We start from the raw sequence: 25,727 nt of genomic DNA on the forward strand, positions 1-25,727 counted from the left end.
ATCACGTTTTAAAATTCCTTTTAGATTAGTGTCTTGCACATAGTAAGTGGTCAGTAGAGGGCTGTTGATGATTTAAAGAGTCCTTTTTGTCTTGGAATTAGATATCGATACTTTCAAGATTTTCTTGTCCACACACAAAAAAGTGAGTTAAAGACTACTGTTATGTTAACTAACAACACAAGTTAGTTTCACACTAAATTGTATTTGTCTGCCTCATGTCAGTTTCTTTGAAGTCTGAGTTTTGCTCATTGGTAGGTCTGGCATCTACCACAGGAATGACAAAAATCATCTCTGAAGAACACATAGAGCACCCCCCAGCCTCGATACTCAAGGTATTCTCAGGTGTCCTTGCAATGAAGCACAGCCATGTAGTTTGAGCTGCAGAAATTGGAACCCTGCATATCCCAGACAGACAATATATCAAAACTTGCAGTGCTTCCTTAATGCTTTTTTAAAATTAATGAGACTTTCTTCTGTCCAAAAGGAAACCTGTTGGTAGACAAATAAAAGTCCAAGAATCTAATGGTATTGATAATCTCATTATCAATATTTTTAGAAGTACAGTGAGTCAGACTAAACATGGATAATGTAACCAACAGATTACTAGCTCTACATAATTTGTTATGTGCTGTACTTTTTTTTCTCATTTTTGTAGCCTATTGATATGGTCATAGTTATTTTATTGTAATAATTTAAAAATTCTTTAAGAAATCTTTTACCTGAACTGCATAAAAATATTATCAAGTCTAACATATTAAGGACATTCTGTAAGTCTCAGAAAATGGAATTGAAATAAACATGAAATACATAATATTCTAGGCCAACAGTTGCCTTCTGACACTGTAACTCCTTCATTTTCAGTGTTTTAGACCTTATACTTTTTTCACCATAGAATGACATGCATTTGGAGAGAATGTTTATTCACTGGACTATAGTGATAATTTAGATATTGAAAGAACCAAAAGTTTTGAGAAGAGTAGTGATGTCTTATCTGTCTTCCTTATCTACCTTATGCCTACTTTTAGACTTTCAATTTTCATAGTCAGTACTGATAATGATACTAATAAAGTAGAAGTCAACAAAAAGGTCATGCCTTCTGAAAGTCATAGAATTATATTCGCTTAAGAAAGGCCAGCTGGTCTAACTTCCTCCTTTGATAACCCAGAAACTGGCTCTTGCCAGTAGCCTGGAGTTTTCAGACAATTAAGCAATTGATTGTACAAAAGACTGAGGTAGACGCTGAAATACCAATTTATTAATTATGGCAAGGATAGTAATGCCCACAAAGACCATAAATGTTACGGTTTATGTAATAAATGAGTAATCTCCTTGTAGGCAAGCTTCATGTAAAACCAAGAAATAATGAAAAGTCTCTTTATTGATTTAATATGTCAAATCACAAAGACTTTATATATTTTCGCTCTGTTCTGTCAACCTATTCTCTTTAAGGGAATCAGAAGTTTGCTTGAAGAGCATAGAAACAGAACAGTGGAAATTAAATATCTCTAGAGTTGAGTTCTTACCTATAGTTTAATCTATCAGCTTGGTGATAGATATGGTGTTCCCAATGAAACTAAGACCACTCTGTTAACTCCAGCCCCTGACGTCTTTTCTACGTATTTGGAGTATACTTGGAGGAAACCTTGGTAACGAGACCAGAAATAGTTAAAGATACCTGAAATGTGATGGCCCATTCTGCTTCTCCTTTAAACACTGCTTACGTGGTAACACTAACATTTCCTCTTCCTCTGTTCTTCTCCTCTGATCAAGATCCCTATTAACATTTCTTTTTAACATGTGCTAATATATTTGATGGGTTTACTGTCAAGTGTGACTGGCCAGGGAGCATTTCTCTACTGTGAGACTGTGTATTTCATGTTGATTTTACAGTTTAACTCTTAGAAGGCAATCTGCTTTCCACATTTTGGGATTTTTTTTTATGTTTTTGAGGAGAGAAGGTCACATTGTAGTTTTAAAGTTTGTAAAATAGACAACAGCTATTGTTTATGGAGTGTCTACTCTGAGCTAAATGCTCCACAAGTCATTTTTCATATGTACAGTTCATTCTTAAAAAGCACTGCAAGTAAATATTACATCTCACTTTAAAGATGAGTAAATTTAAGTAGAGAGTAAAGTAAACCTCACATCTAGTAAGTAGCAGAATCAGGGTTTTAATTCATGCTTGTCTGATTCCGCAGCCCTTAGTTTTTCTACTCTGCCATTATACCTTAATCGAATATCTTTAGTACTCGAATGCACTTTTCTTTTGAAACTTCTAACACTAAGAATAGTATTATTCAGCAGTGATTAGAGGCCTCTCTTTCGGTAGTACACTTTAAATTTAAAAATCAGTGATACATAGGAAAGAAGTGATACCACAGTTAGTTAATGCTTCCCTGCCTCCTGTTCCACTGGTCTAGAATAAGAATGGATGATTCTGTAAATACTCTTTGTTTGTTGAACAAAAATTAGGGCATTTTCAAGGGCAGACCAAGTTGGAAATAAAAGAGAGTTTTTTTCTGAATTAAACATTTTACCTCTGTACTGCTTCTTTATAAAAGCTTTTAATGAAAAGAAAAGGATGTCTTCTATTTAACAAAAAATATTTGCCACATATTTTTAACCTCTGGTAATATTCTCAATCAGACTCAAGTACAAAAAATATTTAATTTTTGTTCAGTTATCTAAGTGTATTGTCATATAGGCATTCGCTAGTCAAAGCAAAACACTTTTTCTTTTGCTTTTTTTTCCTTTCACTTAGGTATTCTAAAGAAGTAAATAAGTCTGAGAATCCACATCTAAATAGTTTTTGGAACTGTGGAAAACAATTAAAATATTTTTATATTCTTACCTTTTTTTTAAACTACTTTGCAAATTTTATATTAGAACTGAATGCCAAAACTGAGTGATTTGGGGAGGCAAGAGAGAAAAATTCTCAAACGTTTCAAGATTAAAAGTGATTGTAAAACTTATTCAATTCTTAATAAGTTTTAAACAAATACCAAACTTCTTATTTTGTGGTCTGAGGTTTGCTTATAACCAGTATTTCTACATTTCACAATAATCTTAATAAAATGCAAATTTGTTATGATGGCAATTATTCAGTTACTTTGTTTATTTTTTGATGAAAGAAATTTTAGTTATTTCCCTTCTTTTAACTGCCAACAGTATTTGCTATTCATAGATGGTCTGTCTTCAATAAGGTCTATCAAAGTGTAAAACGAGATGGGTATTTTTCTTTCCCTTAAAATGGAATAGTCTTTCATTATGCAGTGTTCTTAGGTGAATTCTCTTGTTTAAGAAGCCAGAATACAAGAGAGTGCTATATTAGTGTATTATTCTCACAACAAACAAGCACTGTTCTGCTGCTACCTGCTTGGCCATTGTTTCTGATTGTGTGTGCTTTGCAGTGGTATTTGGATGGTTTCCTGCTCTCTGCCAGCACAAAAAGGCATTTCTGTTACAATGGCCCCTAACCACACAATGACGGCATTAAGGATTTATGTGGAGGTTTCATTATTTTCTCCTCTTTTGTTCCTTCCAGGATGTCTTCCAAGCGACCAGCCTCTCCGTATGGGGAAGCAGATGGAGAGGTAGCCATGGTGACAAGCAGACAGAAAGTGGAAGAAGAGGAGAGTGACGGGCTCCCAGCCTTTCACCTTCCCTTGCATGTGAGTTTTCCCAACAAGCCTCACTCTGAGGAATTTCAGCCAGTTTCTCTGCTGACGCAAGAGACTTGTGGCCATAGGACTCCCACTTCCCAGCACAATACAATGGTAGGTTTCTCATGGTCTGTTGTGCCTACACTCACTTTGTGACCCGTCTACTCCTCTAATAGTTTGGCTTCAGTCCTTTGCTTCGTAATTATCATCCACTTAACAGCCGTACACAAGATTCACCCCTAGCATGTTAGAATTCTTGACAAGTAAATTGATCCCAGTAGGGAGAGCAAGATGAACTATTTTTGTTTATTTGTTTTATTTTTCAAGAACTCTGCTTTTGAGACAATTTAATTAGAGGAAAAAACAAAAATAATATTAAAGTAACACATTTAAAATTAGTACATATGAAAGTTAGGGGTCATGCTATGTCTAGTAGAGGACTTTTCCAGTTAGAGTTGCAATATAGTTTGAACGTTTCTATCATGATAAATCAGTGTTTCCCACTCCCCCACAATTTTGCTTTGCCCAGATTGGATTCCAGTATTTCTTACAGTACTGGGAATATTACAGAATATTATTTCATGGAGATGATAGTTTTCTAATGTGATTATACTAATTTCTAACTCAGTCCCATTCACTCTGTTGCTTTGATAAATAATAATTCCCTGGTATATCTTATTCCAGAATTTGCAACCCAGGATATTTATCTGGCCCCTTATCCTGGGGTCTGCATCACTACAGAAGAGTAGGAAGCTGTGGTTTCATGGATGAGAGGGATGAAGGCAGCATAGCATCTTTGGCTGAAGTTTAAATGGCAGACGGACACACAAACAAATAAAGCTTTTAGGCCCTTCTTAAGAACTTAAATACATAGAATCGGCATGCTGGCGAGGTAGCAGGGCACTTAGCTGCCAGTAAAGTCACCTTCGCCTTTTCAGCATGGCTGCTTGGATGGATGTTGCGTTTTTGTGGCCCCTCTTCTACTTCAAGGATGCCAGGTGATGTTAATTTTAACCAAATCACACCAACAAAAATGTTTCATCACACATTCCCATACCTTAGAAAACAGCTCTGATTCTGTTAAATCCTCTTTTTTTTCTTGGCCTTCTCTAGGAAGTTATTACACATCATAAGTGTACTTGGTACTGAAATATGCCCACTTGTTTATGTCCTTGCATTGCTGTATGTAGAATTAAATCAATAAGAAACAGATTGTTCCCTAATGTCTGTGAAATAAACACTATTCTTTGATAATTCACATTAGATTTAAATATTCCCGTTCAACATTTTAAGCCTTGCAAGTCAAAATTTCTCTGGGTATTTTCTGCTGTGTGGTAGAATTTTCTTACCCAAGAGTAACGTTTTAGCTAACACTTGTGTAGCGCTTTTATAGATGTATTTTAAGCACATGACATGTATTAACTCATTTAACCTTCACCATAATTCAGGGAGGTGTTATCATTAATCTCATTTTACAGGTGAGGAAACTGAGGCACAGAGAGGTTAAATAATTTGCTCCAGCTTACAGCTAGTAAGTGGAGAACCAGGTTTTCCTGGGCAGTCTGGCTTTGGATTCCACGCTTATAAACATTATAGCTCTTCACAAGGGCACACTCAGATGTAATTTTCTAACGACCTTTCACTCATCAAGCTAAATCACACTATCCATCATTCCTTCCTTCTCCCCCTGCTATGAGTTCATGTTCGTTATGTGCAACAACATAACTCCTTGGCCTCCTCTCACAAAGGGTAAATGAGGAAAAGAAAGGGGGCAGTGGTGCTTCGCAGCTTAGCAGGGTAAGAAGGCCAGGCTCTCCATTTGACACTGCGCCAGTGCTAATGCCTTTTCCTGCTCAGTATTTTGACCACAGGGCATACCCTGTTGAGAGGGCTTTGTGGCTTGGTTTTCCTGTGATACTGCTATAAATATAAACACAAATTTAAAACAGTGAATGTAAACAGTTATGACTAGAAGAATACAACAGAGATAAAGGGGAGATTATTTTAAGTATCCTCAAGGATGGGTGTGAGAAATGTACATTAAATTACACACTGCGGTTGGCATGAATGGAGGCTGCGATGCAGCATGTTCGTGAAAATGTAACTACTCGGCCTGTAATGGAGACTCCAGTCCAACCAAATAGAAGCTATGAACTGCTTGCTTTGCACCACACTTCTTGTTGTGCACTGTGGAAGGAGATTCGCACGAGGCATAGCTCCTCTCCTCAGGCAGCTTCATGTGGGGGAGCAGTTCTTAACTGGGGTCTGTGGGTCTTCTGAAGACGAATGGAGAGTTGTGTATTTGCACACGTGTGAGTAGGATTATGGTTTTCCTCAGACTCTCGAGTAGATCTGTAACCCCAAAGGGTTCAGACCTGCTGTTCTGAAAGCCGCTGCAGTTGGTATACAAGTGGTTTAACTTAACTGTAGCGGCTCCAGCGCTGGCGTTTTCTTTTACTGTGGCTCTAGCTGACTACTAAACTTGTTTCTGCCTTGGATGTTTCCTGATTCCACCAGCTTTTCATCTTTGACGGTTGGAAGAGTCTCCTGTATGATCTCAAATTTCCAGCCTCTCTTTGCTCCTGTCTTTCAAGTTCCACTAGGTTTATTTCCCTGGGAAATGAGTTGGATTGTTTACCCGACTTTGGAAACTAATGTGTGTCCTTGTTGCTTACACGATTTAGTCTAAAACTCTTTATCTTAGCACAGAACTCCCTATAGATTAGCACCAAAATATGGCTTTTGTCTCCTCGCGGCTGCAGCCTGCCTCACACCCAGTGTTTCAGTCACGTGGAGATCTTCATACATGTTCATAAAGATACCAGGTGATCTCAAATGACACAGACACTCTTTCTGCCTGGAAAACTGTCTTTTTCATATTTCACCTTCCTGGTGAATTGTGTTTCTCCCACAAGACTGAGTTCAAAACTGCTTTTTAGATACTTTTACTGACATCCCAAGGCAGAATGGTTGCTGCATTATTCTTTTATCCATGGTACTTGTTTGTATCTTTTCTCATGGCCTATGTTATAATTTATGTGTTTACCTGTCTGCCTTTCCATGAAGGCATACATATACAAATACATACACAGGTATCTGGTTGTCACCTAGCATGTAATATACTCAGTTTATGAGTAAATGCAGAGTTTATATGGATGTTTAACTAGTAACTATGTTTCGGGCAAAGTTGTCAAGATGTTATTCATGGTAAGTATGCTGATAGAAATAAAGTAGAAATGTATTATATTCAGAAAACAGAGAGTATATTACAATAGTCATGATATATTCAGCTATTAAGCTGATTAAGATATATTTTACTCATTTATCAGAATGATTGAATATATTCATAGAATTGTTCAACACAAATTAGTTATATTTTCTTCTGGATACTAGGCCATTGTCATAGTCACATAACACGTCCTCTTATTTCAAAAGTGAAATATAATATTTTTTCCTTTTTTAGTATCTTTGAAAAACAGAGACTTTCATGGTGTTTATCATAAACCTCAATTTAAGGAAAAACACCAGATTTCATTGTCAATTTATGTGTGACTTTCATACTCCATTCTTTAATAAAAAGAGAGGTGTTGAGAGATCTACATTTTGTATTGCCCACGTGGTTTAGAGTCTAAGTAATCTCTGTAATGCTAGCTTGAAGTTACAGAGAAATGCTTTCAGATAACATTTAGGTTGGAAGATATTTCCTGAGATAGAAGTTCTGACACCTCATGACTATTACCATATAAAGATTTTTGGAAATTAGGGTTCTGTGTTCATGTTCAGGGTATACAAGTGTTAAAGTTTGGAATTGGATCAGATAAAGATGGAATTCTTTCTTTCTGAAGCTGTGTCTTTTGCCATAATATTTTGGAAAAAATAACCAAGTGGCTGACGAAGAGCAACTCCCCAGACGACTGTAACTGGTTTAAATGCTGCCGGTTCCTCTGTTCTTCAAGGGTGTTGCTCACTGTTGAGAGTGCACTGTGGGTGAGCTGTCTTAAGCAGGGTGTACGCATACATTTATAAAATTCTGTCGAACTTCTGATCAGTGTAAGAGTGAGGCACTGATGACTGTAAGTATGAAAAAGACTGAGTCTGTGGGTTTCTTCTCTGAAGATCTCATCATCTTGCCAAGGAATTAATAGCAAAATTTGTTTCCCATATAATTGTGAAAAAGGTAAAAGGCAAGGTTGGCAAGTCTGGTTCTGACATGAGTGGAAAGGCAGTCCTGGACTTTTTTTTTTTATGAGGGTTTGATCTACCCTTCTTATCCCCTCTGCTCCCTTTTTTAACATGGGTTTAGAAGCTGTCACTTCAGAGTTTCAGAGACAAGCAAGAGACACTATAATTGCTGGCTCATTTTTGATAATAGTTCTTATAGATGGATTTATTTCATGATGCATAGAACTAGCCAGAAGATGTCCTCACGGCGGTCAGCGTAATCATTTATGAGTACCAGAAGGGAAGAGAGTAAGTTTGAAGAGAAACCAGGTAGCAGCCTGAGAGGCAGCCGGGGGGCTCCACGGCGGCCATGTTGGCGGCTTGTTTTCATCTGGCTGCCTCCTCCTCCTGTCCGTTAGATGGTTGTTCTGGTGTCAAACGTGTTGTGAAACGAAAGTCTTGACCACCTGTGGTTACTGAATAATCAGTTGTCTTCTTTTTTTCCCTACTAAATGTTTACTGTAATCTTAGCCAAACTCTATTTTGACTCAAGTTCCTCTAGAGTTGAGTGAATAGTTTTGTATACCTGTAGAATGGCTGCTTCCCATATTGACTGTTAAAATACATAATTATTTATTGTAACAATACAGTATTCTATTAAAAATAATTTGAGTTGCTTTCTATAGATAGCTGAGTATCATATGAAATAAAGATACATTTGTGTGTAACATTTTAACATTTAAATATCCAATAGATTTGGAAATACGATGTTATATGTTTTGGTATCTCATTTTTTACTTGTAACGATAACATTTTCCTGGAATTGTTAAAACAACTCTGGGCATATGGTAGACTGATTAGATTGAATAATTTGATGTATCTCAATGTTAATGTGACAATAGTTATCATAAAGCAACATTCAGGGTGAGTCAGTTTCTTCCTGAAGTCCATCATGAAAAGAAAAAGCTTTCTGTTTAAGTTGATCTTCTATAGAAGTTGGATATACAGCTGAGAATGGAGTATAAAATTATAGCACGGCTCCAACACATGAAATGCAGCCTTAAACACTGAAAGAATTCATTCGATGCACAGAGAGGCTTTTACTTACTCAGGCTCAACCTCAACTCCTGGGATTCTTTATTTACCCAATATAATTTTAATTGCTATATGATAGCTGTATCTTGAAATACCCTTTATATAAATTTTGCTTATAATCTCAACAGTTGTTAGAAATGTATTTTTGATGTTTGACTAGGATAATTTTATGTGAGAAGTACTGTTCAAAACTTAAGAAGGAAAAGAGAAAACTACATATGTGTTATTTAAAAATAAGTCACAGAATAAGACCTTAATTATGATATGATAGAGATTCCTATTTTTATATGGTGGTTTTTATAAGCTTTTAAATGTCTGGTTACCTTTGTACATCAGAATTGCATAAGTTATTGTGATGGCATAATGCATACTGTTGTTAACACCAGTACGGTTATTGTGCCAGTTCTAATAATGAGAATTTCATTGTTTAGGGAGAGCAGTCTCCTACACTCTAGACAAAAGTGTAATTACTTTTGAACGATGTGGAATGTGCTCAGTTTAATAGCATGGAGAATAGATTCAGAAAGATTCAGATAAAGTAAGCTTGGAAGCCATATGTGCAGTGTGGCAGTATAAAATTATGAGAGTAGGCAGTATAATTCGACGCACACATACCCAGTTTCACACACTTTATCTATAAACTGTTGTTTCTGTAAGAGAGAGTCTTGCTTATCTGAACAAGGCCAGTTCAGCTGAAACAAGGTGAAAATGGTGACAAGTTTGTATTTGTTTTTTGTACTAAATTGATGTTTATCATACAATGAAATTACATTGTTACAAACATTATTCTGTAAATGTTGTCAGAAAATACCACACAGAGCTATTTATCTAGATAAAATCCTAGGCTTGTGTTTGAATGTAAGTGGTTCAATCTTTATTCTTGCATTGTTTCCGAAAATTACCCCCAGGGCTAGAAGGAATGAGGACATGTGAAAAACAATCACATGTTTGGGGTCCACCAGAGCCTCTGGATTAAGTTGTGCAATAGATCTAGTTTTGTCCAGTTGCCATCAACTCCATGCCCGGGGTTGGGAGAGAGTCTGATATGAAATGGAGAAAACCTTGAGCCATGTGATGTCCACAGTATTTGAAGTGCTACTGTTGAGTTGAAACTTAACTGGGCCTTGAGAAATTAATGAATGTGCTCTCACATGGAAAAAGAAAAACCGCTACGTGGGAATTGTCAGATAGTTCAGGACACTTAATGAGGGTCTGCTGTGAGCTTCTTCACAGCGTGCTGTGCGGTGACAGGGGAGTGAATAAAAACTTCTAATGCTAAGGTAATGGGGGAAAGTGTGTTTGCTTAGGAAGATTTGGCCTAATGGAATTTAATGACCTTCATTTAATAGGTGGTGTTTTGGAAAGACTCAGCTCAAATATATGCAGTGAGCACTTACCAGCAGAGACAGAGAAGTGGGGAAGAACTAGCCTCTTCCCTCATGTAGCTTTTTGTTTAGTATGGAGGTAAGACAAGCACAAAAATCACCAGACTGTAATATGAAATCTTAGAACCCTGATGCAAGCCAGCAGGTGCTAAGGAGAGTCACAGCTGAAAGATGTCTCATTCGTGTGGATCAGAAACATCAATTTGAAATTGTTTCCACAATAAAATTGCTGGATGCCAAGATATTAAAAATATATACACATTGGATCATTACCATTAACGCAAGGACTTTATACTTGTGTACGGTTTTGCTTTTGCCATAAACATTTTGTTCCCAGAAGAAATGACCAAGTAAGGGAAAAGAGCAAATTAGAAAAATACACTAAAGACAAAATGCCCTGTGAGGCTCTTAATGTAAAATGTAGGGAAGTTAGTAAAATATTTGCCTTGTATTAATAGGAATAAGAGCAACTACTTTAGTTATTAGTGTTTTGAATGTTTCCTGTCTTTAATCTGGGTCGCCACCTTGACTGGAGTGGAAAGAATGATGGGACACTTGGCTAGGGTATTGAAAACAGCAAGGACACTAGTGAGCTATGCTGGGAAAATACTTGAATTGTGTTCCTGATTTTGTTGAAGGGATAGGCGTTCATCTTCATCTCATTTGTTACTCTCTGACCTGCATGGTAGGATCGTTTGTAATTGGAAGTTAAAAATAATGAAAAATTTGGGAACCATCCTTCATTCTGTATCTTAGATGTTTGTTTTAAATTCTTCCTCATTTTCTTCCTTTGACTCCTTTCCTCGTTTGTTCCTCCTCTTCCTCTCTCTTTCAGTTTGCCTCTATCAGAAAACATTCTTAATGGAGCCTCTTGTGGATCAATGGAGCCATTATCAGGAAGGGCGAGGGGAGAGAATCAACACCATTGTGCTCAGATACATACTTCCTTCTTATTTACATATACTGCCTCTTGGGGGGTTGCCAAACCTTCCTGCAGTCAGGCCAGGTTTCTCTGAGGGTATGTGATTAATAAAGATCAGATGGTTCTATGATACAGTTTTTACTGACTTTTTTAGTAAACAGAGACAGTGTAGTTAGTTTTTCACAAAACTATATGATGTATTTCTTCCATTTATTTAGAGATTATATTCTGTAAGTTTTTTTCTCATGATTCAGTGTTGATAGTAGTGATCATTTTATTTTTAACATCCTTATTTGGCAAACAAACAAAAAAAACAATAAATACTTAGAACCTTATGTTGGTTTGCAATTTATTTTTTGAAATTGTACTTACCGGTGAGTCCAGATGTCTGATACCTAGTGCCATGGCGGATGCCTGTGCTCTCTGTGTGCCGCTGACCGCTTCCATTTGAGATTATTTAACGGCCTCTGTCACTATTTTCATTCAGTCCTAGATTGTTCTTTAACTCAATTAATTTTTTGTTTTCTTACTTATTTCCAAAATTTGAGATTTTATAGAGACGTAAAAATGAGAAATAGGGAATGGAGATCATTCACCTACCTAGAAAGTAGTTTTGATGTTAGTGTCACTATATTAACTTAATATGAGTGATAATAGCAATGAGTTTGTCATCATTTCTTATTTTATACTTGAAAAAGACAGTTACCTGAGGGAATCCAAAATAAGTAAGAATTTTGCAGTGTTGAATGCTAGGAATTGGAATGAAATCTGTAAGACTTGCTAACTAAATTACTAATGGGAACTCAAAATATTTCAAATAATACACCATACTTCATGTTGGCTATATTGGTTATATACAACTATCCACTATATCTGGAAAGGACAAATGGTTTTTGTATAATAGTCTCTTATAAAAGCACAACCATTAGGACTTAATTTGGATCTTAAGAAAGTAAAGTCGTAACAATAATGTAACGTAGAATTGGGCTTTCATCGTAATTTCTTTTTCTCATGTATTTCGGCAGTTAGATTCACGCAGTTTTCTCTTTTAAAAATACAGACAAAGACAAATACCTAGATCTGGAGGTGATAAGCTAAAAGGTAGAAGGAAATTCCATAATATAGGATTAATAGGAAGATTGGGGGGAGCACTTTCAAGAGAAATGATTTTTTAAGAAGTGACAATCTGAATTCAAAATGCTCAGAAAACTTAATGCCACATTAGGTGCTTGTAAAAGCACTAAATGTATTTAAATTTTTACTTCCTCCACAAGATCTGAGATGCCTATAATTTGTACTGGTATTAAAACCAAATTCATGATAATATTTTAATGTGCCAGCAGTTTTGATCATTGTGTGCCATTTTTTCTCCATTTCTTGTTAGAAAGTAAATTTTACGTTTTTCTCTATTCTACTAGATACGGGGAGCAAGTTTTTTGTTATTTGAAATGGGAAATAAGTGTAAAGCTAACCTTGGTTGACAACTGTAATCTATCCCTTTGGTAACATGTCTTCTTTATACAAAGACAAAACACTTTAAGAAATATTTTTCCCGTAGACCATTTTTAGGAAGGCTCCATGTGAGCAGATGAGGTGTGAATGTAAGGAGAGCAGCCTTGGCCGGCTCTGTGACACTGACATCACATGATGAAGTAAATGAACACAAGTGACTGGATTTTGTGTCTTATTTAGTCAAGGCTGCTTCTGTGGCAGCAGAGCAAACAATGTTATCATTATATAGAGAAGCAGTGTTTACTTCAGTGTCTCTTCTTAGCTCTTAAAAATCCAGCCTGACTCCAGATAAAACAGTTAATCTTGTTGGTCGATATCCCTAAATGAGAAAAATAATATTCTAAGGGTTAACAAAACACTTAAAATGGAGGCAGGATGTGAAAAGGGAATATAATTGCAAAGCTCCCATTTAGTAGCTTCGTATTTATGTTCAAATATAAAATATGTACCATGAAAAAAGCCAAAACCTGTATTGATGAGTAACAGAAAACGAATTCCAGTAACTTAAAGCGTTACATTTGAAGACGCACTAAGCCTGGTAACCGCCTCTCCTGCGCCTCCTGGACCCTCCGCGCTGTGTCAGCCTACGGCTCGGTGGAGGAGAGTGCCGGGCTGCTGTCAGGATCCGTCTTTTAGGCCTTGTAGCTGAGGCTGGCGTGCTTTGCACACCAGGGACGCAGCAGTCAGAGAACACGTTTCTTGTATGTCTGAGATTATGATTTTCCCAGGGTCATCAGCAGAACATAAGAAGCAACTTTGAAAGTCTTGTGTGAGTATATTTTACAGCCTGTCTACAGTCTGATCATTGCAGCCCAAATATGGGAGACTTCAAACAGTCAATGCCCTTTAAAATATGATATCTAATTATTAATAATAATAGGAATATATAATGTTTCAATGTTTTCTGTTTACCGGTTGCCCTACATTCATTATCTTAGCCAATTTTGTCAGCCTGGCGAGTTCAGCAACTGCGATTATCCCCATTTTACAAACAAGTAGCCTCCCTACATAAAGCGGTTTGCCCGACGAGTAAGTGGTGGGGTTTGGAGTCATAAGTTCAGAACTTGACCACTCTGCTCATTGTCTCCACTCATACAAACATTAAAATAATTTTTGTAGTTTATCAGAATAAATAATTTTAAAAGCCTTTAGAAAGACTCGTGTGAAAATGCAGGCGGAACAATGGCTGCTTGATTATCTACCTTCACTCAGAGGTAACTTGATTTTTAAACTTTTTTAGCTGGCTTTAAGTGGACCAACAGATTTAACTATTGCAGAATGTGTACTAGAAGTTCTGCATAGACCGTTGGGCAGTATACGGATCTTCAAAGGATTATTTGCTAAACCTTTCACATAAAGATTGGTATCAGTTTGTGCTCTGGCTATAAGGCTGTTGGCATAACATAGTGCTTATTAGCACGAGGCCTCTAGTGACAAAATTACTGAGTAAATTCCAAGTTCCAGTGGTATTTGGCAAGTTATGGAAATTCTCTGTACCTTATTTTTGCCATCTGTAAAATGGGGGTGATTATACTAGCATCTCATTTAGAGGGTGCTTATAATATTTAAAGCAGTCAATTCACACAAAGCAATCTGGTGCTTGGAAGATAGCAGGAATTTAGTAAATGTTAGTGATTAGTTGAGTGAGTACTTAAAGAAACATTTAAGTTTTGTGATCCTGGAGAAAAATATTACATTGTATTAAATATCAGATTCCTGTCAATTAAGTAATCTAGAAAAAAACTCTAAGATAAGGAAAAACAGTTTTAAAATGAGAAATGCAATAGAAATCTTAAGTTCTTGTCATTAAAAGGTTTCTTTTATTGGGGTTTTTTTTTTGTATTTTATCCATTAAAAAAGACCATTCATTCAATCTGAGATACTGTCCCGCAGTCAAATATTTTTGACAGATTCAGTTGCCGTAAATACTGTTCATTGGCAGTTAAATTTTTGCTTAATGTTGTTAATGTTGTTCATCAACTGCAACCACCATCACGGCAAAAATCTAAGTAAACCAAGTCAGAACTGCATTTTAATAAGATAATGAGATACAGAGTAGAGTGGTAAGGAGCCCGCACTCTCCCTTAAACAGTTGGGTTTCAGTCATAATTCCGTGTTTTATGAGGCATTTGAGCTTGTCTCAGTTTTGTGGCATCTCACTGTGCCTTTGTTTTCTCATCTGAAAATGGGGATAATAATAATAATAATAATAATAATAATAATAATAATAATAATAATAATAATAATAATAATAATACCTCCCAACAGATACCGGACTTGAAAGGGTTAGATAGTAGAATTCTCCGAAGTGGCTTTGACCACGCCTGTCATTTAGGAAGCACTTAGCAGAAGCGATAGTTCTTGAGTAGTTTGTACTCTGTTGACCAGTTGCTATTAATTACCAAACCAAAACACTGTGCTTTCTATTGGTCTCCCAATAGTCATGCTTCCGTTTGGAAACCTAGAGGAATGTTACCCACATTCCTCTCCCATCCTAAGTGGGTCAGTAGTCTTTCCAGTGAGCTCTGTCAGTATCTTTGGTTGTAATTCACCTTGAACATGAGATGCAGATTCATTTAAGGAGAACGAGCTATGGACCCCATGGGTAAAAGACCCCCTAGAGTCTGACACAGCAAGTATCTCAGGAGACTTGAAAGGCTGAGTCTCCAAAGCCTGTGCTCACAGAAGATATTCTGAGTGCAACTTTCCGTATCTACATGTTGAAATAAGGGGTTGATATAATAATTAAATGAAATAATTGCCTAGCACAGTGCTTGTCATAGAGAGAGTGCTCAGTTAATGTGAACTCCCTTTCCATCACCCTTCGGAGTCTCTCAGCCCAGTTACTCTAAATCCTGATAGAAATCACAGCATTCTTCTGTAACTTCATATATTATACCTCTCTCTAAGTAGTTTACCACAGGGAAGCAACATCAAGGCAAAACAAAACAACAAAAAATATTTTGGAACAGATTATATTTAAAAATTGCTTCCATTTTCTTGCATGAACATTAAAAAAGCTACATACTGATCTTCTTTTAGGACATGGTTAATGAGGTTCAAGTATATTACTATGGTTTTATTAGCATATTCACTTTCTGTTTTGATTTTTAAGTTTCAGTATATTTTAAAATTCCTTTTTGATTTCAGGAAACTTAGAGGTATTGTAGGGGATTTGGCTTTTTTTAAATTAGTATTGTGTTTATTGCTTTTTTAGTCCTTTAATCTCTCATTTCTGTTTACCCATGAGGGCAGCTTGAGATGATGTAAAAAGGATGTGATACAGATAAGAGGCACAATATCAATGAATTTTTGTAATATAACAGCTTGATCTGTCAGAATTCTGACATGTTCTATCTGTTAAAAAACAAAGTTCAACTGAGTAGATTTTAAAGATCTCATTGCCTTTATTCAGTGATTGATGAATCGGACAGCATCCCATCTAGCAAACAGAAAGGCGCTCTGAGGACCTGTACAAAATGGAAGCCTTTTAAAGACTGAAGGGAGCAGGACAAGGAAGTTACGCTAGCAAGAAAGCAGATTGGCTGTGACAAGGTCACTTTGCTTTAGGGGACTGCAGTGGTCTAACAGGCAGATTACCTCACAGTGATTCCTGATTGACTGGTTTAAGATTTCATTTCTGGGAGAAGCCAAAACTGTAATTAACTCTCAGTTTGGTGACATGAGGCTTAGCATAAGTGACTCCATTTTGGGCCTACTGTCTTGCTTTTTAACACATCTAAAACTGACACACCTAACCAAAATAAGTGTATCTCCAGCTGGTAATTCTTGATGGTTAAACATATTAATTCTTAGTGATTAATCTCCGTCCTTGTTTTATTAGGTAAAATGTTGGCTCATCACTTTCCTAATGTGTTCCCTGTGCTCTTTTTATTTCCTATCATATAAATTCTTCTGTTCACTTATGTCCTCTTCAGTGATTTCTATGATTATTTTTGTTTTACATGGATAAAAACATGGTTTACCCCCCTTTTTTACATATGGTATTTTTGCTTCATGTGGAGAGAACTACAGATGACATTTTTAAAAAATACAAATTTTATTCAGTTTTACATTCTTACGTTTACAACCCTGAATATCTCCAAAATGTCCTTACCTAAAACGCTTTATAGTGTTATTACTAGATTTATACCAGTAAAGATACATCAGCTTTCTTAGGGATAATCTCTAAGCAGAATTTACTAAGACAAGCTTTGAAAACTATCATTCCTAGGGAAGTAAATCTCGAATCATGAAACATCAGTTTAATCGCTCCCCTTGACAACTTAACACGACAGATTGAAATATAAAAGCCAATGCAAGTGGGATCAATGGATTATCTAAGTCCCTGAACATCTCCTCTTAAACTGGGGACTTGACAGAGTGGTTGTGAGGGGGTGTGTATTGTGTGTCCCTTGTCATGTTCAGAGCATTAAGTTTTCAGAGATTAGTGCTGAGTAGATGTGGTCTACCTGGACGTGAAGCAGGGAGAGAAGAATTGGGAAGGAATGAAACAGAAAAGAGGGGGCTACAGGGAGAGCAGGCTGGAGAGATTTACATGTGAGAACTCAGGGGGCTTTGTCATGGCAATTGTATAGAGTGATATACAGTGCAAATTGACTTGAGCCTGTCCCCGGATAGCAGGCGGTTTACAGCCTCCATGAGCTGAGATTACTGCTTTATCTTGTCATACTAAATTAACATGGCAACACACTGTTAAACAGTGGTGACCTCTTCATCTGGGGAAATTGCTGCCTAGAAGAGAGATGGTATTTAACGCTCTCTCTCTATCTGTCTCTCCCCCCACCCCTTTCTCTCTCGCCTTATACCCTTAAAGCAATTTGAGGTTAGACTATAGCCATTTTAAAATTATTATCAAAAAATATTTTTTACATTAAGATGACAGTAGATAGGATGCAATTAGATCAAATGGCCACTTTGGGTAGAATAATACGATTTTTTCATTCAATATTCTAAAAATGACATGTTATTTTTATACATTGGAATTTAGAATATATTTGTTGTATTTTCATTTTAGTCCCTTGTTATTCTACAGATAGGCCATTTGTGTAAGAGTTAATTTTCATACTTTCCATAAGAATTGGTTGGTGGTGAAGAGATAGCGGGAAATAAGGTTTATGCTTTAGTTCCCCCACTAGTCAAGGAGAGGGATAGCTCAAGAGAACTAGCAAAGGGACTATGCCCTAAATAGAAGCACCCAAGTTATTTCTTCATCCAGAGCTTACGAGGTACTGCTTCATTCTTCAGGCTCTTTTTAATTTCTTTATTAAAAGGAGAGAGAGAGAGAGAAGGTCATAAGATTAATTTGCCTCATCCTTCTGCCAGCCTACAGCTATTCCCTGCATGTGTTTTCTAAGTTCTACATATAGGAAATATCCTCTTTTTCTCCTGTCGTAAAATGTTGATAAATCAGCCAAAATCCAGTGCTCATTTTTCTGTGCTCAGTACATGCTATTGGAATTTGAGTCAAAGAAGGGGCAAAGCTTCGAAATACCATGTGAGTGTGTATTCCTCTGTGTCCCCAGCTGAAGGCTCTTCATCCCTGAAGTGTAGCTCTGAGAATTGCTTCCTCACTAACCTCTAGAGCAAGTGTTTTAAACCTAGTGTTAAATCACATTAAGGATTGTGGGATGACCTTTATCTAATCTTTGAACCCCCAGGAACTGTGTGACACACCCACAAATTTTTCCTGAGAGTGTCCATAGCTTGCCCCAAGGAGCCTGAGCCACCAAAACAGATGATGACTTTTCTCCAGTGTTCGCATGTCGTAGGGCGTTACTGGGGTGCCTCCTCACCCGGGGGCTATATGTCTAGCAAGAGAGATACTGACTTCCAGACACAGTTATCATCCTGCTTACTTTGTAATCAGGAAGTGTGTTCACCAGGCCTGCCTTGGAGCGCTTTCAGAGGGCTGCCGTGCTGGGAGTGGTCCTGTAGTCCACGCACTGCTCCTGAGCACGTAAGACTGTTTCTCTTAACATCCTTTCCCTGGGTCCACTTTTTGAGCGTAGATTGGCTGTAATTCCAGTATAAGGTTGTGGTTCAGTTCTCCAGGGCCCTGGGTAGAGTCCAGACCCCTGAATCAAAAAGATCATTTAACTTGCAAGAGATGTAGAACAGGGGCAATGTGTTTTTGTGTTTTTATTTTTTCTTTTTTCTTGGACTTCCTTCTGCCCACTTAACCCCAAGTCAGTATGTTACCAGAACTAGGAAGAAGAAAACACACTTTAACTTGGTAGAAGGCGGGGCCTGACTAGTTAAATCCTTCCTGAGATGCCCTGAAATTGTACTGTTTGACTAACACAGGATTTTTAGTGTCAAGGAAGTTTGCTTATGTTCAATATTGTCACAAACGTGATGTTTTTCAAAGAAAAGTAAATGAAAAAATTTTCTAAAGCTCATGATCTGTATTGTTTGAGAGGTGATATTAAAGAGTGACTTTTGAACTCAGTCTTTTTCTTCTTTTTCTCCCTGTTGGTAATTTCTTCTTCACGAGTGTATATTTTTGTTAGATAAGAGGCATTAGCAACTTTTTTTTAGTTGAAATAAAAAGTCACTAAGTAGCCACTCTCTCCTACGTTTAAGTATTTCTAACATTGAGAAGTAAATTTTTACTTAAGCTCAGGCCTTCGAGGTAAGTTGATACGGTGTTATCAAAAATATTAAGCTTTCCCTTACCCCTTACTTCCCATTCCCCTTTACTTATTTAATAAATATGTTTAATGAGCACTCTCTGTGCACTTAGATATTAAAACTTTGAAGGATTTTCTCAGGTAAATTGTGAATTTGATACAGAAAGCCATGGAAGACAGATGCCATTCTGTGTTATATGAAACAGCAATATGAGAAAAAAATAACAGGAAACAGACCCTGGCAAACTTCACTGTCACCTCTTCATTCAGAGCCATGGGGGTTGGGGGAGAACAGCCTGAAGGGCAGGCAGCTGTAATCGCCAGAAACATGGAATGGTAGCCTTATTCTAGGACTGGAGGCTTGCAATAAATAGAATAATAGAATACCCGAGATGATTTTTGAGGAGATTTTTAATATTTAGAAAGTCAGTATGACATAGTATTTTCCACAATATGCAGAAAAACTAAGAGAAAGAAAAAAATACAAACAGAAAGAGAAAGCCTATAAAACAAGAAGTAAAAAAGTTGTCAGTTATCACAGTAAATGTAAATGGGTAAACTTTCCTTTTAAAAGGTTGATATTTCCTGGATTTGTTTAAGTCTATTTTAGACTCCTTAAAAATGATAGACATATGACAAAATAATGCGGCAGTATTAAAAGGAAGGGTAAAAATATAATGAGCATCCACAGATGGAAGTCAGAGGTGTCATTATTATTTTCTGACCAGGTTGAATCAAATGCCTGGTATAGAGCACTTTTTTGTTGTTGTATAGAAATAAAATGTCCTGTATTATGTATTAAATGAACCTTTATAAAGGAGAAAGTTACCTTTAATATATTAAACTACAGAAAGGGGAAAATATTAGGAATATGAGATGTTGACAGAAACATACAATTTTAAGTATTCTTTTCTCTTTCATAGGTTTATTAAATAGAACACAAACATGTGAAGCATTTGATGTATATAAGTTTGATTTAATAGCTATATGTAGATTACTTAAAATTTTTAAGAAAATGTGCTATTCAAAAATTCTTCTGTTAAAATAAAAAGAAAATAAGTCCAATCTCATTTTGAATATCTATGCAGAAATTCTAAATAAAATATTAGAGAAGGTTATCAGTGCCTTTTACTAGACTTCATAGACCATGCCTTAAACAAGTTACTTGGGAAAATGCAAGCAGAGTTTGATAAACAGAAATCTGTATTAGCATAATCTATGTTAGAGGTCAGCACACCACAGCTCGCTGGCTGACTGGCTAAACCTGGCTCGTTGGCAGTATCTGCCCACTAATTGTACTTGTTAAAAAAAACAGAAAAGTTTTATTGCACTGCTTTTAAAAAGCCTTTGTAAATAATCAATAGAGTGATGCTAGTACAATCTCGAAATAACAGGTGCTTCAAATTTAATGGTAAAATCTCTAGTTTCCTTTAAAATCAGGAACAAATCAGGTTCATTCATTCTCACTACTTTTATTTAGTATTATTTTATCAGGTTTATCCCTGTCTCGTTTCCTCCTTCCTCTGTCCTTTTTACTCTCCCTTCCTTCTTTCCTTCCCTGTTTCTCCTCCTCCTTCCTTCATTCCTTTATTTCCATTAAAAAAAAAAAAAGTGGAACTTTTTACTCAAGAAAACTCAGTGGGGAATTTTTCCAAAATTATGAGAAATTTTAATTAGGAAGAAAAGGGTAGGGGAATTTTTGTAGAATTATAGAACCTAAAATGAACTTCTGAAGTCCTTAGGTATCCTAATGAAAACGTTTTAGCAGACAGCTTTCTTAATGCTACAGAACAAATGATTTTCTCTGTGCGCTTTGATTTCTATTTTTTTTTTTAACAAAATTAGTTGACAGTGTATTTTGATAATGTCTCTTTGTGTTTTATTGTTTTTAAGTCAAAAGATTCTACTTCATGATTACTGAATATAAGCATCCTGCTCTGTTTTAAGGTTCCTTACTTTTATGGACAACGAAAAACTTCCTCTTAGTTTGTTACTGGTTTGACATCAGTTAACCTACACATTCTCAATTTAAAACTACACAGTCTCAAATTAAAATATGCCAAGAAAACTCACTGTCCTGTGGTCATAGCCTTGAGTCAGGACCCTGAGATAGAAGGGAGGTTGATGGCTTACTCTTAAGCTCTTTATTGGTCCTAGAAATTGTCTATTAAAAGCTTCAGGGTTTTTGAGCTGTAAGTGAGTATGCATCCAGCAAATTCTATTGCCTTTCCCTCTTTCTTTTGACACTCAGTGGTTTGAGTTGGGAAATGGTATGAATACAAGACTTCAGGGAGTTTGTTTTAGGTACAGTCTGTCTTTCAGAGCATTTTCTCATGATTTATAGGGCTATTCCTTTCCCTTGAGACTTCCTCAGTTTTGATTCTGGCTCTGTCTCCCTGCAGAGTTTACTGATGCTCAGCAGAGCCCTGGACTCACCTTGTGCCTCTTCAAGTTCACCTCGGGTGGGGATCTAGATCATTTTCAGATCATTTTTTCATTCTGTCTCCCATCCTGTAAATCTAGCTTTTGGTTACATTCTAAGTTGCTACTTATAATATTTCAAATTTCTTTTCTACATGGTTTTCAACTACTGAATGAAACCTGTCATGTCTTTACCAAATGCTCTCTTCTTGTTTCCTCTCCCCTTAGGGGAATTTTTAAAAGACAGTAGTTTTATGAGGCCCCTCTCAAATGTCTGGAGATTTCTGCGAGCCGCTAGATTATCGTGTTGTCTGTTACAGCGCTTCACTGAACTTGATTGCCTCACTGCTGCCAGGAGTCCACGACCAGCAGTGGGAACCCAAGGACAAAATGAGGCACTGGGACTGATTTCCTCTTTGAATAGCTATGGTGTCAATCTATTAAACATAAATAAACCAATATTAAAATACCATTTCATAAGATTGTTCCCCTAAGAATTTAGATGAAGAAACATCATTTTGAACCTTACTGGAAATGAATTGTCTTCAGTTTTCTAGGGCAGAGAAAAATTATCCTCATCTTTCCCTTTTCTTTCTGATATGATTTGGCCTTATATACATATTTTTATGCCTATTTATAATTCTTCGATTTATTACACAACACAATGTAGTTTTGTGAATTACCATCATTCAAGTACCTAAAATTCAACATTTTTTCAAGTCAGAAAATCCACTGAAGAGTCTCACAGTTAACCGTGCTTGTACCAAAGCCTTCTGCTCAGTAGTAAAGTCCATCCAGTGCAAGTCTTTTATAAAGTTCTTTATTTAATAATAAGTTAAATGTTGGTAGCACAATGACCGGTAAACACGTGTAACTCTTTTAACTTGCTTCATGAATCTCTTAAATAAAATTCATCCTCATGTGCTTTCTTTCCATAGTGGTAGTAATCCTTTACTCATAGGATCCCATCTATCCTTTGTGGAGAAGAAAAGATATGATATAATCTAAAGCAGAAATAAGAGACTGTTTTGATTTAATAACAAATATAGTATGGAAATTAAATTATACGCAGAGAATTTGCAGTTGAGGTGTGCATGACAATGAACACCTTGGCTGGCAGACTTATACACTGGTATTTTATAATAAAGCTTCATTAGCATGTAAACAAGTGGGTTATTTTTGGTGTCAGCAGTGATATTGCCCTTAATTCTTGGCCCTGGAATCAAATGCTCAGGTATATTGATTTAATGAATAACACAAATATCAAGTTTGAGTTACAGTGGGGAAAAAAACATTTTTGTTTATTAGCTAAACATAATACAACTTTTAAAAATGGTTCCTTTTTCATTTGCTAGAGCTGCCTCATGTGAGGAAAGTAAGGTATTAAACTAAACTTTGCTAATATTTTACAGGTTTAGAGAGTTTGAGAGCAAAGGTCATTTTAACTGTCTATGAATTTGGTGAAAACATTTTCTTCCACTGGTTTAGCTTTCTTTGATTTCCAGGGTGCACTAGCTAACATGGCTGGCAATATTTATGCCTCCTTTTCTTGCACAGTTCCATAGGCAGCCTTTAGAATTTTTTTGAATATAGCCATTTTCCTAGTGTTCTAAAATCAAGGGTATATTCATAACTTATATGATATAACTCTCAAGCTCTATTGCAAACTAGTTACTCAATAGTCCAGTTAAGTAGCAATGTGATCATAGAAGTGTGTACTAAGAACTGTGATTTCATAGTTCAAGAAAAGTATGGAAAAATAAAACTTAAATGTAAACCAATTAATGGAATTTTAATAGTTCTACTGTCATTCTGTACCCAAAACAAATATACAGTTCCAATGTTATTTATTTTAAAATTTTTATTGAGATATAATTGACATATAACATTGCGTTAAGTTTAAGGTGTACAGCATGCTGATGTGATACGTAAGTATTGCAATACGAATACTACTGTAGTGTTAGCTGACAAACACCTCTGTCACATCACAAGATTATCAGTTCTTTTTTATGGTGGGAACAATTAAGATCTACTCTCTTAGCAACTTTGAATTTTATGATACAATATTGTCTGTATAGTTCTCAAATTTTTTGAATGCTTTGTCTCATATCAAACCATGAGAGACTGTATTTTCAGGTCTTTCAATGACAGATAGTATACCTTCTAGAAGAAGAGAAGCAGTCTGCCTATATGTGCATTTGTGCTTGTGGTTTTGAGTATTTAAGTTGAAGGCTCATAAAATCATCAGTCAACAAGTTGAAGGTATAGAAGTAGAGAAATGTAATATACAAAAGATTCATTGAGAATAAATGTAACATAATACTTGTGTTAAATCTATCTTTGCAAAAATGTTACATTATTAAATATTCTTAGACTAATAAGAAGAAAGAAAAGGTACTTGGTGAGAAAACCTATTGTCATAGGCAGGGCCATTTTTCCCATTAGGCACTGCAGGCACAGTACTTTCAGGGCCCCTGAGAATCCCTGTATTCATCTACTGTCTAGTCCAAAACAAAGATGAAGTTATTATTCACTTCAGACCCGTGTTAATTTGTGTGTTATATGGATGTCGCTGTAATATGTATGTATCAGGTAGAAATTTTCAGTAACCCTGTGTAATACAATTAATAATAAGAAAACAAATTTAATAAAAAGTGAAACAAACAAAACAGGTGTTACTTTAGTACTATTTTTCCATATTTTATTTCTTTTTTACTTGTTGGGTAGTTCATTATGTAAGGAAACAGTCAAAGCTGACATCAAAAATAAAACTTTTGATTATTTGTAATTGAGATGCTTTTAGTTCAATATGTGAGCTATACACAGGCATTTTGTTTCTTTTAAACATTTCTCTGAAAGATATTGTTCATTACTTTTGAGGAAAATATATAATATGATTTCAGATTTTTATTTTATAAGTTAAGAAAGACACAATAGTCCCTTCATCAAATTTTGAATAGTTAAGTATTTTTGTTACATTCAGATAGCTACCAGATTTCCATGGTGGCTAAGGGGATTTTTATATGATCTTTGTAATTATAAAGAGATTTCCTTAGTGAGTGAAGTGCCTCATTTATGCACCTCTACTGAAAAAAAAAAAAAAAAAGACTATATCATAGTAAATCATTTACACAAGTAGCAATAGTGAAAAAATCGAAAGATCAGTACAACCAGAAATAGTATTAAGTAATATGAGCACTGGGGGTGGCACAAATCCAGTTTAGAATAAAATTTAGCAGAGTTCTGTTGTCGTGTTCGAACACTTAGTCTGTATAGCTGAAGGGGAAACATAGGTTGAGTAGTTACTGTGGGGTTGCGATGAGAACCTCACACCTTGTAGCTTAGCTGCAGAGAGGCCTGGCAGCAGTGCTGGGCCACACAAGTGCATCTGTGTCGGTTTTCTAGTGTAGCCTAAGTAGCTTGAAATACTGCATTTTTTAATTTTATAAGCTATATGTGAAGTTTTAAATCTATGTATTTTTTCATATATATATATACATTCAAGGTTATCTTAATTTTCATTACTTTTTAAAATTTGCATTTACATGCTTTCTTGTCTGGAGAAGAATGGGTAGAGTTTAGATTTGCTGAGGAAATGTTTTAAGCATTTGAAAGGCCTCTAGGTTTACAGTGCAGAGCACAAACAAACAAACAAATGAACCTTTGCTGTAGGGAAGAAGTTTGGAATGAGGTTTAATCTTCCCTGTACTTTTGCTTCTGTCCCATTCCTCCATCTCCATAATCTAGTTGAGTTCCGGATGGTTTCTCAATACTCGGTTACATCTGTGAGAAATACTTCAATTATCCTTGTACTTATGACCTGAAGTTCTACATACTACTCTTTTCTTCTTCATTTTGCTTTCAATTACTTCTCTTCCCCAGTCTTTGTTTCATTCTAAGCACCTTCTACATTTAG

At 36.0% G+C, this 25,727-nt stretch overlaps 1 protein-coding gene across 10 annotated transcripts in view; it reads left to right on the forward strand.

The window, feature by feature from the left end:
- SOX5 (SRY-box transcription factor 5) overlaps positions 1–25,727 on the forward strand; it is a 903,217-nt gene that overhangs the window by 587,842 nt on the left and 289,648 nt on the right. For 8 of the 10 annotated variants that reach the window (XM_032473064.1, XM_032473061.1, XM_032473062.1 and 5 more), the window contains one exon: positions 3,545–3,776. In XM_032473064.1, the coding sequence (XP_032328955.1) occupies positions 3,546–3,776 (231 nt within the window). In that variant the 5' untranslated portion in view covers position 3,545. The remainder of the gene's footprint in view (positions 1–3,544; positions 3,777–25,727) is intronic. The other 2 variants (XM_032473068.1, XM_006184545.3) reach the window with 1 other exon arrangement.

The sequence above is a fragment of the Camelus ferus genome, chromosome 34 (genome assembly GCF_009834535.1).
Source record: "Camelus ferus isolate YT-003-E chromosome 34, BCGSAC_Cfer_1.0, whole genome shotgun sequence".
NCBI lineage: Eukaryota > Metazoa > Chordata > Mammalia > Artiodactyla > Camelidae > Camelus > Camelus ferus.